Below are 13,703 nucleotides of genomic sequence, written 5' to 3' on the forward strand. Positions count from 1 at the left end.
TCTCTCTCCCTCCCCCTTTTCTTATACTATTTTAAGATGGAAAGTTCTGTGGTCAAACACATTCCCACAATTTAATGGTCCTCCTTGGTGTATCAAACCCTGGATTATATCAAATTTACAGATGGGTGGTAATCCTACAACAGCCCTTAAGTTTGACATTGACATTTTAGCTAAATCTTTATGATTTACTTTCTTTAGCTAACACTTTTACTTTGCAAAGTCATTTCATGTGCACCATCATCTCCTCTAAGTTACATGATCCATCATTTTACGTTAAAGGCTAATGTTGTAGTCAGGATTCCTTTCATTGTAATTGATAGAAACCTGTCCAAACTGCAAAAGTAAGGGTGGAATTTATTGGACTACTTAAATGAAAAGTCCAAGGGACAAGGATAGCTTCAGGCATGACTGGATCTAGGGGCACAAATGCTATCACATCTCAATTTCCTCCTTTGCTCAGCTTGTTTTCCACTCTGTTGGCTTAATTCTCCAGTATGTCTTCCCAGAAGGTGGTAACATAGCTTCTGGAAGCTCAGACTCATATCCCAATAGTTTATCAACACCTGTAGAAATAAGGCTCCTCTTTCCCAGTAGCACTAGAAAAAGCCCTAAGATGTACTCCATGAGATCAACCTGGGCCATGTGTTCATGTCTGAACCAATTACTATGGCCAGGTAGAGGAAATTCATGTTCATCCCTGGAGCTAGAGGTGGTAAAATCAGCACTACCCGAACTAAATGGCAGCCAACATGAGAAAGACAACATCCTCAAAGGAAAATCAGAGCGATCTTACTGGAGAATAGGAGAATAGTCACAGCACCGGTAAAACCAATAAACCCCCACCATACTCTTCCTAACCAGTGTCATCATTAACAGTGGATCTCATGGAGCTCTTTAGACAAGACTGGCATTTTATATTGTGAGTATAAGCCCTCTCCTGAAACCTTCTGGCCAATGCTATGTTCATGTTCTAGTCAAGTCTATTTAGTTGCAATAAACAGAAGTTCATTCAAAAATATTCATATAGGGAATCCCTGGGTAGCGCAGCGGTTTGGCGCCTGCCTTTGGCCCAGGGCGCGATCCTGGAGACCCGGGATCGAATCCCACGTCGGGCTCCCGGTGCATGGAGCCTGCTTCTCTCTCTGCCTGTGTCTCTGCCTCTCTCTCTCTCTCTCTGATGACTATCATAAATAAAATAAAATTTTGAAAAAAAAATATTCATATAAAATGGGAGTCATCATGACAACCCAGAATATGTCATGGCATTCCATGGAAAAGATATATGATCTCTGGAGTTAGGCATCAGAAAGTGAAGACCTAGGATGTGTCTGTTTCATTCCTCTCTCCGCAAATTAGCTCCTGTTCCCGGGCCCAGTCACCCACTGCACACAGCCATCTCCCCGAATGGCTGCCCCAACCCCCAGTATCTAAATCCAGACAGCCTTACTATTTAATTCCCTAGAGCCAACTACCTCAGTCTGTAGGACCTCAATTCTAATCATTTTGAGGGAGAATTTCATTGCTTTGGCTTGGATTTTATGACAGCTTTTCATTCAGTCAGCTTCACCACAGAGGCTAAGTTTTTATTTCCAGAGCCATACCTTCTTGACTGAGTATGGTCAGTTTAAAGAGGCTAGAATTAATAAGACAATTTTTGCCTTGTCTGGTAACTGATAAAAGCAAACATCTTCCACCTGTCTAATGATGTTGATCATACCTAGGCTCTTTTCTCATGAGGACACTATTGGCAATCAGGAGGGGACAGTTTTTCAATGAGGGATTGCTTGCACTTGCCCAGACCACCCAGTAAGTGGCAGTGAAGCACCTCCCCCACCTCCCACTTTGAACAGCCAAAAGGAGCCAGTAGCACACCTCACCCTCTCCAATGCATTACGGCAAAACGGCAAAACACCCTATGGTTGAGACTGTCTCCTATCCACCCAGCTCAAAATCTTTCCCAAATCCCAGCTTCCCTTATAATTAAAGAACTTCCAGCACTAAACCTCTCCTCCTTTTTAAAAATAACCTATTTATTTATTCATGAGGGACACAGAGAGAGAAGCAGAGACATAGGCAGAGGGAGAAGCAGGATCCCTTCTGGGAGTCTGATGTGGGCCTCGATCCCAGGACCCTGGGATCAAGGCCTGAGCTGAAGGCAGAGGCTCAACCACTGAACCACCCAGGCGTCCCCAGCACAAAACTTCTTAAAGCAGGAGTCCATTTGCTGTTTTCTCCTCCTCACCTTCTCTTCAAACCTTATACACAACCATCTGCTTTTCAGCTCCATTCTACTAAAGCCATTTTCCTCATGGTCACTGCAATACCTTCTGAATTGTTAAAATTCCATGGGAACTTTTTGCCTTTATCACTCACCATCATTCTTCCTCATCTGAAATTCTTCTCCTCACTCCTGAATACACCCATCTCTCTCTCTCTCTCTTTTTTTTAAGATTTTATTTATTTATTCATGAGAGACACAGAGAGAGAGGCAGAGGGAGAAGCAAGCTCTCTGCAGGGAGCCCGATGCATAACTTAATCCCAGGACCCCAGGATCACGACCTGAGCTGAAGGCAGACACTCAACCACTGAGCCACCCAGCTGCCCCTAAATACCCATCTCTTTGTTCTTCTCCAAGAACCTTCAATGTTCCTTCTTCATGTCAGTCTCTTTTCATCAAGCAAGAAACTAGGATGTACTCTCTCTCTCTGGTGAGTTGGCTCACCTTCTACATCCAGTAAATAAATCCTACAAAATCACTCCTTCATACCTTCCATTGCCGTAGGTGAGGTTCTTATCTTTTTTCTTCCCCTGGAGCCCGAAACTTTGTAACTATGGACAGGGGACTCAATATTTTGGGGCCTCTGTTTCCTTTCCCATAAAATCGAGTTAATAGTATCTACCACCACGGGGTTGAGGATTGGTGTAAAGATTTAATAAGTTAGAACACATAAAATACTTTGAACCATGCCTGGCTTACACAGTTTACAATGAAGCTTCACTGTTATTATTAAACAGCCATGCAATAGCACTAATCACATTATATTATGAATATTTATGAGAGTTATCTACCACCATTACCACCCCCCCGCCCCAGATTGTAGGATATCATGCATCATGCATCACTGCATTTTCTAGCTGGAGCACAATGTCTGGCTTATAGTGGGCATGTAATAAATAGTTACCGAATGAGAAATTCAATATTTGTATTCTTTTTAATATCCAACACATGACAGGTGCTCATGAAATATTCACTGAATTGAATGTGATAGAATTGAAACGATCTGGGGAGAATACAAAGTAAAAAGTGCCATAATATTAGATAAAGCATAATGAGTTAATTTTAAGGGGAGAGAAATTTCCTTTGGGACTCCTTCTTAGGGTGGAATCTAAACCAATGCATCATTCCGCATTCCTAGCAAATTTAGAATTCTTTTAATCTATTTGTTTGCTCCCAGTTTCAGTTTCCATGTCCTGTAAATTCTCTTTGTTTTCATTCTCATAGCATAGCTTAGGTCACCAACAACCTGGACTTCTGTTATCATCTTTATCAGTAAGCTATCACTGCATAACAAGCAAACACAAAATCTCTGAAGTACAGCAAGAAGCATTTATTTCTCATGAGTCTGTGGGTCGAGTTGCCGGGGGTAGGCCTGACTGGACAGTTGTACTTTAAGTGGAAGGTCTGACTAGACTTGTCCCTAAACTGAGCATTGGCCTGGAACTGCTTTCAGTCTGGAGCTCAGACTGAAAGGGCAACAGCTACCCAGGGAAGCTCTTGTCTTGGCAATAGCAGAAAAGTAGTCCGCTGAGTAGAAATCTGTAATGCATCTTAAGGCTTCCATCTGGAACTGACACATTGTCATTTTTAGTCACACAACATTGTCCAAAGCAAGTCTATAGACAAGCCCAACATCAGTGAAATTGGAGGAATAAATATTCCCCCCTCTAGTGAGTTATTCCACACAGACACACAGCAAAGGAGGTGAGCGCATAAATATAATTCAGAGAGGACAAGAAGAATCATGAATAATGATTAAATTTACCACAACTCTGTCCTTAGTCTGGTCTTCCTAGGCAATCACATCAGCCTCTTAACTAATCTCCTTGTGTTCAGTCTTTTTTAAAACACGTACCTCCGTTTGGTTATGATTATTTTGGCTGTAGGGTATAGAATGCTCAGTGAAAAATGACATATATTATCTCACATAGTAAGAAATCTAGAAAAAATGTTTTAGGTTTAGAACTTCAACAATGTCATTGAGGTTTCAGGTTTTTTGTAACTTTTTAAAATCCTGTTAGCTTTTGTCTGCAAGCTTGTTGTCTCATGGTGATAAGATTGCTGCAGTAGCTCTAAGCATCACATGATTGCACAGTGGTGTTCAAAGCAGAAAGAAAATAGAAAGAGTGCCTTAATACACCACTCTCCTTTTATCTGGAAAAAAAAAAGAAAGAAGAGAAAGAAGAAAGAAAGAAAGAAAAAGATAAGAGAAGAATGATAAGAGAAATGAAACAAGAAAGAAAGAAACAGTAAAAGAAAGGAAAGATACAGGGAAGGAAAAAGGCAGTTCAATGGAAAGGAAGGGAAACGGACTTTCCGTTTCCCCACCCTTCCATCCACACTCCTTCCCTGTCCCTTCACGCCACACTTCATTCACGCTCCCTCTCCCTTCCCCCTCCCTTACTTCCATTCCATTCCCTGCCCTACCTTACCCTTCCCATCACCTTAAACCATCCCCTCCCCTCCCCCCCTCCCCTCCCCCCCCCTCCCCTCACCTCCCACTCCCTCCCCTCACCTCCTCCCCTCCCGACCCTCACCTCACCTCCCCCTTCCCCGAAAGAAAGAAAAGAAAAGAAAAGAAAAGAAAGAAAAGAAATTCTTGTAGCTTCCGAAATCATCTCTCCTTACAGTCAACTAATCAGAAGTATCTAATTACACAGAGCTGCAAGGATGGCAGAAGTCAATAGGGAACATTTCCAGGATCTGTCTTATAAATGGACTCTAAAAACAGAAAGAAATCGGGAAGAGACTAGTGTATGTATGTATAAGAAAGCATTGGTGTCTGCACACTTTCAAATAATTTAACCGACCTGACGAAATATTTAAGACTCTCATAATGCCAACTTCATTTTTTTAAAGCTTAGTACATCAAGATTTCTCTAAATAAAAGTGAATATTTCTCCAGAACATCCATTCTTCCCATCAAATTTGTATACCTTCCTTCTGTTTTCCCTAAATGGCCTCTTGTCCCCTCTCTCACCACTTCATTTAAGCCTTACTTCTTCCGAAGATTTGGTTCTTCTCTGGGAAGTCTTCCGTGGGCACCAAAGGCTGGTCTGATGTCCTGCCACATGCTCAATAAATATTTATGAAATTGATTTGAATCATAATTTGCATTAGAGGGTTTTGTACTTTATAGTAATTCTTCCAGACTCTAATCTCTGGCCGATTTAAATATTGCATCTGAAGTTTGGGGTTATTTTTCTTAAATAATAGTTTATGTCATTTTTTGTTATAGTGGTGGCTCACTATTTTTGAACAAATCTTTCAAGATTTGACCAAGTATTCAAAGCAAATACCCATGGTTATTTCCCACTTCTCTACACTGTTATGTTTTGGGCCTATCATCTTTCTGTCTCTTGGATGAAAACACACATTTTCATATTGAAATATATTCATGCTTTAGCCTTAATTACTTCCCTTTCTGCTGGGTTGCCCTTAATTCAAGCCATCACCTTTTCTAAGAAATGAATGAAAATCATGACTTCCTTGACGTCTCAACACATTCCATTTTGACTGCGCCTTTGTAATATTTCACTTACCATGCTGTCGTGTTGAATTTTGCTTTTTTCACCACTTCTACTACAAATATATTTTTTTAATTTATTGAAGGCCTCCACTGATGATGAAGACAATGTTTTGCAGCCAATCATTCAATAAATGTTTATTGAACTTCTAGTATATGCCAAAGATTGCTTTCTAGGGACCCAGGAAGAAAGGAAACAGGTGTAGTCTTTACTCTCCTGGGTTTTGCATTCTAAGCAGGGGAAATAACTAACCAGGAAATACATCAATTTGATACACCAGGCAGAAATAAGTGCTCTAAGGGAAATAAAACAAGAAAGAATCATGGAAGGTTCCAAATGCAGTGGGGCCATGTTTTAGCAAAAAGTGGGTAGGAAAGGCAACAAAAGTGACCTAGTACAATGGAGTTTCACGCAGAGGCTATAGTAGGTGCAAAGTCCCTCGGGGCAGAAGTGTGCTTGGTATTGGCAAGAGTCAGCAATGTGGACAGAGTGGCTGCTGGCAAGTGATGGGGGGAGAGAGGAGAGAGGAAATAAATGAATTCAATTAATGGGTACAAGGGCAGGTCACGTGTTACCTTGGAAGTTGCAATAGGGAATTGGAGTTCATTTTGAGCAAGATGGGAAGTCCTTGAAACCACTAAATATTTGTTTCATTATCAGTAATAAACATCTATGCTGTTTTTTAAAAAAATCTGGAAGTGGCTGGAGGTGATGATTACACAAGAATGTAAATGCACTTAATGCCACTGAACTGATCATGTAAAAATGGTTACGATGGCAAATTTTACGTTATGTATATTTTAACACAATAAAAAATATCTATGAGTGAATCCTGTGGGCCGAGTCTGTGCTGAGCCCTGGTGACTATATGAACACAAAGAGGATGAAGATGCTCCAAATCTGCTTTGAGAAAATACATTCCACATATTATAAATGTAAATACACACCGCAGGGCAGTCAAAATCATGTTCCCAGTGAGAAGACCAGGCTAGGACTTCAGAGTGTGTTCTCGGAAGCATCAATCTGGAGAGACGCCCTTTGAAATGAAAGGATCTTACTCGAATAAGTTTGGGCTATAGTGCATCCTCCAGCCCTTTGTGGAGATTCTCGTTGCAGATTGGCATGTCACATGCTGTAAAAACTACACATGAAAGAAACCTGGTTAACTTAGTTTAACTCAACATTGCTAACCATTTTGATCACAGGCCTTTTTTTCCCAAATTGCCTATCAGCATCCCGAGGAACTGGTATTCCAAAGAACCCGTGTGAAAGGAGACACAAAGCTGAGATAGGAAGAGAAGAGTTTCTGGAGAAAGCATGGTCAGAGCTGAGCTGTAAAGGATAGGGGATACTTAGATTGTACAAGAGAAAGGGCATCCAAAAAAAAGAGAGAGAGAGAGAGAGAGAGAGAGAGAGAGAGAGAGAGAGAGAGAGAGAAAGGGCATCTAAGGCAGGAAAGACGCTAAAAAATTCCTTTCAAAGTAAATCTCCTGGAACGTGCCTCTTCAAATATTATTGACCCACTGAACAAATCTTCGAAATACACTGATAAAATTATAATCATTGGCAAATTTCTTCTAAAACACTCAAGACACCAATTCATTAAGATTCATCTTCTTGTCGAAGTTTTCTTAATTCCTTGTCATTACTTTATAAACAACAAAGTTATGCCCAGAGAGACTATAATTTACTCTGTCGTCCCTGCCTAATCGATGGCAGAGTGTTAGTTTTCTTTCTCTGGGCCCAGAGTCCTATTCCATAAAGGAGGGAGTTATGGCCTTTGTATCTCTGCAATAGACCCTTTGGAATTAAAGCAAAAAAAATCGATTCCTATGCAAGACGCAGATTTTAGCACGCAGTGGATATGGAAACAGAATCAAATTAAAGAACAACGCAATCTTGGATTTTAATGAAGCTCATCTTTGTTTCTTTTGCAGATCAAATTTTTGGCTCTCATCTGCACACAGTGTGTGAACGTGAAAATTCCACAGTTCCACGGTTTGTAAAGCAATGCATTGAAGCTGTCGAAAAAAGAGGTGGGTAACTGAATATGCAGCAATTTCCCCCATTAGCGCACCCTCTGAACAACCAATGCTCAAGTTAACAGCGCCACTTGATTTGTCTGGGAAGCCATGCAATTAAAACTTGACTTCTGTTAATCGGTTAAGAGGATCAAGTTTCTTATTAACTTCAGTTTGTTTTTACAATAGGGACATCAGTAATTCCCACTAATGTTCTTTTTTTTTTTTTTAATATTTTGTCTGTCTGACATGTTGTTGATTCAATTGCAAACTTCTTGTTTTCAAGCCAGTGATAAAACATTCATAAAATATCAGCACTCACAGTGTTAGAACCCTCCTAACATTCATGCTGGTAGATGTTGTGCCAGAACAATTTTTGGTAAGCCCCCAACATTACCCAAGTGAAGCAAATAGCGTTCCCACTTGCAAACAGTGATATCCCGTCTTCCGTGTGTCTCTGATCACTATAGAATATGGCTAACCGGTTCTCCTGGAACAATTAACAGATGCACCTCGAGTGTTAAGACAACCTTTGATTCCCATATTTCAACATTCTGTTTTTCATCAGAAATTATTTCATCTTACCACGGGGAACAAAACAACCCAACTGACTCATCATTTCTTTGCTGGTCTATCTGTGGGGTGTTTTTCCTTCAGACTATGACTTCATTCATTCAAGGTCATTTTCCCTGGAAGATACATACAGTAGATGCAGAATCTCAAAAAAATGTATTGTATAAAAATATGAAGCTTCATCACCATCTGTTACAAGTTTACAACATACTCCCAGGATCTAGGGGGATATATATCATGTAAAAGATAGAGGTGTTTTCAGAAAAAGAATTGGTGAATCTATTCCCATTTTCTGCTCCCAGTCTCTTAAAACAATAGAGCCAAGGGGAAAAAAATCTTTACCAAGTTATCTACTAGAAAAAAGCCATTTTAATTCTCTCAATGTTACCTGGCTTTATTATAGAAGCATAATAAAAATGGCCTGCAATTTCCAACTCCTGGAAATTCATACTTTAATTATACTGTAAGGACAGCCTTGGGATCCTATTATTCCCATATCAGTAGGGAATGAGAGAATAACAAGAAGGGGACGAGTGGGTAGGGAAAGTAGATAAAGAGAGTGGCTTTGGGGGAAAGCCTATCAACACATCAGAGAGAAGAGCTGAGAGCTCGCAGAGGGTAGAAAACAGTAAAAGCAGAATGAACACAAGGAGAGGTATCTGTGAGGAATGGAGTCAATTGGAGTTTGGAGAGAAGTGTGTTTTTATTGCACGTTGCAATCTCGTTTAATTTTGTAAGTTCATAATTTAGGAATAAATATTATTTAATAAGTACTTAAAGCCAAAATGGATCACTGAGAAGGTTATAATGTTATTATTGCCAATAGCTAAATTATCATCATTTTCAGGAAACCTTCATCCACTTAAAAATACTCAGCACTGACGGTGCGAGCGCTGTTATATTAGAGCAACTATTCGAATAGGACTTTGGGGGAGCTGCCCATAATAAGACGTGTGCACATATAATAAAAGGACTCTGTACCTCTCTATTTACGCACACACCCGAGGCAAAATGAAAACTCTGCTAGATACAGCCTGGTGGTGTGCAGATACCATAATACTGTAGAGGAAAAAAATATCTATAAATAGAACTGTATCTTCTGTTCGTGGCATTTTGTTGGCGATTTTTAATAAAATAAGACAATGTTTTTGCTGACAGCAGCAATCATATCTGGCATTATATTTCATTGTCCCAATGTTTACTCTTAAAATGAATTTGTAGATCCAGCACTAAACAGGCGCTAATCACACATATGATTATTAAAATAACTCCTAAGCATTTTAATGAAACTCAAAGACTTTACAATTCCACAAAGCAACTGATAATTCAAAGCACTTTGGCAGTGTCAGCTTAAAGGAACTCTATGGAAATGTTCAATAAAAACTCAGAGGCACAAGATAAACCTCTCCCATCATTGCAAGATTTACAAATGTGTACTTTTGATTATATTTTTCTATGATCATTTTGTTGGATTAATATTCTTACATTTATACGCCAATTCTATTTACTCAAAGTGTTGTTTTTACTAAATTCTGGCAGAAAGCACCTTAGGACAGAAATAATTTATGTGAATCTAAGTCCAATGTTTATGCAGGCTTCTGATGACATTTTATGCCGGGGTTGGTATTAGGAAGTAGCATATAAAGGTGCCAAGTCTTTCAGCACGGCTGGGACTCAGCATATCTAGAGCCCTCCTTCTAATGGCCAGATCCTCTTCCAGCCAAGATACTCAACTGCAGAGTCATGGGAAATGCTTATGGACCAGTTATGGGAAAGGCACATTTAATGAATATTGTGTGTTTACTCTCACAGTCTTAGGGAAATGGCCTCAAAACTCACGATAGCAGTACACAGGGTGCTTCGAAAATATCTGTTTCCTTTCTCTCTTTTACTCTTAAGATTATTTCCCCCACCTTTATATTAAAAAAAAAAAAGCATCAATCAATTCTAGCCGTATTTTTTTTAAATGCTTCTTACATGCTTGATTTTGAATGAAACAGTATCAGGAAGGCAGATCTCACCATCGATTGACTGATGCATGGATTGATTGGTTGATTCTTCCATTCATTCATTCAGTTATTTGTCTTACTGGCTTGCAATTGACAGAACCAAATGGCTCATGCCCCCATAGTCTACCCAGGGAAAATCTACCCAGTGCTTGGCACAGTTGCATTCTTTAATCAACCTTGTAAAGTGATATTAGTCACATTTTAAATTTTGCATCTCACAGACACGCCTAGAAGAAAATCTATTAGTGAGCTGAATGTAAACCAATTTAGCGAATAACTTGTTTAGTGTGTTTCCTTATCTTGATTTGGTTTCCTTTATTCCTTTAAACCACCAGAGCATTCTCCCTCTCACCAACTATTATAACCGGATTAGAGCTATTTCTGTGGTTTTTGACATTGTCTGCTCAGCCTAAAGAACATACACAAAACTTGGAGGGAAACTGTAAAGGAGCCTGTTAGTCTTTAAAGCTCTTCCAAGTGGTTTGTTCACGCTTGTGTTGCCTTTACAGTTGTAGACCATGTACATGAGGATTGTAAGTACCCAAAGAAAAACTCAGTTTATGTGTTTTCTTCCAAAGCAGTTTCTGTGCAAATATCAAATCATTGATCTGCTAATGCTCAATACATATGATAAAGTGCCCCAAAGCCTGAGGTCAACTGATACTTTTCTTTGAGGTCTGGGGAAACAAGCATGCAGAAGGAGGCATTGAGACACACTGGTAGTATGTAGGTCTAAGCAATGAGAAGTCCATTTTTCACTACTTTATGGAATACTTTGTGTAGTTTATAATGACCTCAAAGTGTACAGAAATTGCTTACTTAAAAATAAGGTTATCTGCAGTTCTCAGAAGACAAGGGCTTAGGAGATGTGACTTAAAGTATATAGTCAAGGCTGGTGCAATTGGTATTAAGAACATAACCTGTAAAGAAAACAAAAAACAAAAAACAAAAAACCTAACCTGTAGTTCTTTTTATGTAAAGCATGTAACTGGCTGCTACTCTGCTACTCTCTGCATCACTGGGAAGAAGCCTTACACAGTACCCACAGTACCAGACATACTGTAAGCACTCAGTAAATATTGGTTGAATAATGTCACATATCCTCTTTGCTGTATTCAACAAGTAGAGATTTAGTGTCTACCCATGCCTCATTTTCCATGCTACCAACTGACAATATAAAAGAAATATACATTAAGCAAGAAAAAAAAATTCTCTGAGTACCAAACTATGTTGAGTGTTATGAAAGAAAAGAACAGGCACTAGAGGAGAGAATAAGCCTTATAATATTTTTTTAAGGTAAGGGGAGTTTGTTTGCTTAAAATCACATACTAGGGGAAGCCTGGGTGTTTCAGTGGTTGAGCGTCTGCCTTCAGCTCAGGGCGTGATCACGGGTTCCTGGGATCGAGTTCCGCATCGACCTCTCTGCAGGGAGCCTGCTTCTCCCTTTGCCTGTGTCTCTGCCTCTCTCTGTGTGTCTCTCATGAATAAATAAATAAAATCTTTTTTTAAAAAAATCACATACTAGGGAGTTATTGGCGAAAGGGCACAAAATTGCTGTTGTATAGGATAAACGAATGTAGATGTCTTTTAAAAAAATCACATACTAGGGAGTTATTAGAAAAAGGGCACAAAATTGCTGTCGTATAGAATAAATGAATGTAGATGTCTGATGTACAGGCATGATGACTATAGTTATTCTAAGGCAGTAGATTGCAGGTGCTCTCATCACACACACGAATTAGTAGATATGGGAAGAGATGTATGTTGATTAGCTTGACTGTAGTAATCTCATCAAATCATCCTATATACCTTAAATATATCCAATATACTAAATATATTATGAAATATTACTTAATACTAAGTATACAATTAAATATATTTTAAATGACATAATAAACCCTGAGTAATAAACACCTATTTGTCTGGCTTTAGCCTTCTGGTGAGAGTAGAAGTTTAATTTCACTTTATTTCCCAGGTTGTTTTCCTGGCATATCATGCCAATGCAATATAAGGAGTCAGTTTGTGTGAGATACTCAAAAGACAGTCCTTTTTCCACTCAACAACACCAAACTTTTCCAAAGACTTCTTTCATATATAATGGAGTTAACTAAATGAATAAGTGTATTTCTAGTCTAATATATTTTTATGTATCTAATATATTTTTGTCTGTAAGGTCATGGGGCTTTTGAAAAAAGTTAATTTCATTAGGACAGGCATTCATGCTTTGAAATATGGTTTAACAGTGCAGTTTTCCTCCGCGAGTCTTGATTCTGGTCAGTATGCCCCCAGACTATTTCCCAGCATGAAAATGACACCTAGAGATTGGTGGCAAACAATGCGAATGTACTTAACACCACTGAACTGTAGATTTAAAAATGGCTAAGATGGTAATCTTTATATTATGTGGGGTGGGTTGTTTTTTTTGTTTGTTTGTTCTGTTTTGTTTTGTTTTTACCCACAATTAAAAATAAATGGTATCATGTCTTCCAAATTTGATGATTGCAACTATAAGCTACTTTGCAGGATGTCTTGGCAGATGCTAATCAACAAGTTTGTCTTCTTTCTTTTTTCTGGAACACAAAAATACTATGACAAGAATGATACACAAAGTTACATTTTTGACTGGGTGCCTAAAAGCCACCCTGGGATCCATAACCTTGCTTAAAGATTTAAGAAAGACCTTTAGTCTACTTCTGAGAAGGTCCTTAGCCTTGAAAACTTTATCTCTCAATTTGACTTCTTAGCAGCTGTTATATTTTTTTTGCTGTCGTTTGTTTGACAGGATCCAGTTATAGGTTCCGATGTCTGTTTAAAGAAACAAGGAGGCTGTTGGCTTTCAAATTCTCTCATTGCTTGTGTGATCAGCATTTTCCCAGGCTTTTCTACATAGTTTGCCAAGCAAAGGGACTGACCTTTTGTAGCAAACACTTTTTCATTTCAAAATGCTCACTTTGATTTTTGTCCCATTTTATGCTCATTCCAAACTGTTTACAACCCACTAAAAATGACTGTGAATTATATGTTTGTGTAATGGATTCCTTTTGTGGTCGGAGTGGAATGTTTACTTTGAACAATTAGTTATCTTTGGGTAGATTATAGCAACTTGGAAAAAGAATGGCTAAAATTATTATTATACCTTAACTATTTCTTTTTGGTAATTCCTCTGCTATTACGCGAAGTTTGGGAGAATGTCACATCAGTAAGCCCATGGCATTATAAACGAGATCTATTCCTCAAATGTGGGAGCATTTAGATGTCATTGTTAAATTATACGAAGGTATAGTTATATATCGAC

General features: G+C 38.9%; 1 protein-coding gene across 2 annotated transcripts in view; it reads left to right on the forward strand.

Annotated features, from left to right (window-relative positions):
- The window catches only part of ARHGAP15 (Rho GTPase activating protein 15), a 609,765-nt gene that overhangs the window by 377,763 nt on the left and 218,299 nt on the right, over positions 1-13,703 (forward strand). For both annotated transcript variants that reach the window (XM_038565114.1, XM_038565115.1), the window contains one exon: positions 7,743-7,841. In XM_038565114.1, coding sequence (XP_038421042.1) covers positions 7,743-7,841 — 99 coding nt within the window. The remainder of the gene's footprint in view (positions 1-7,742; positions 7,842-13,703) is intronic.

Source organism: Canis lupus, chromosome 19 (genome assembly GCF_011100685.1).
Source record: "Canis lupus familiaris isolate Mischka breed German Shepherd chromosome 19, alternate assembly UU_Cfam_GSD_1.0, whole genome shotgun sequence".
In the NCBI taxonomy this organism is placed as follows: domain Eukaryota; kingdom Metazoa; phylum Chordata; class Mammalia; order Carnivora; family Canidae; genus Canis; species Canis lupus.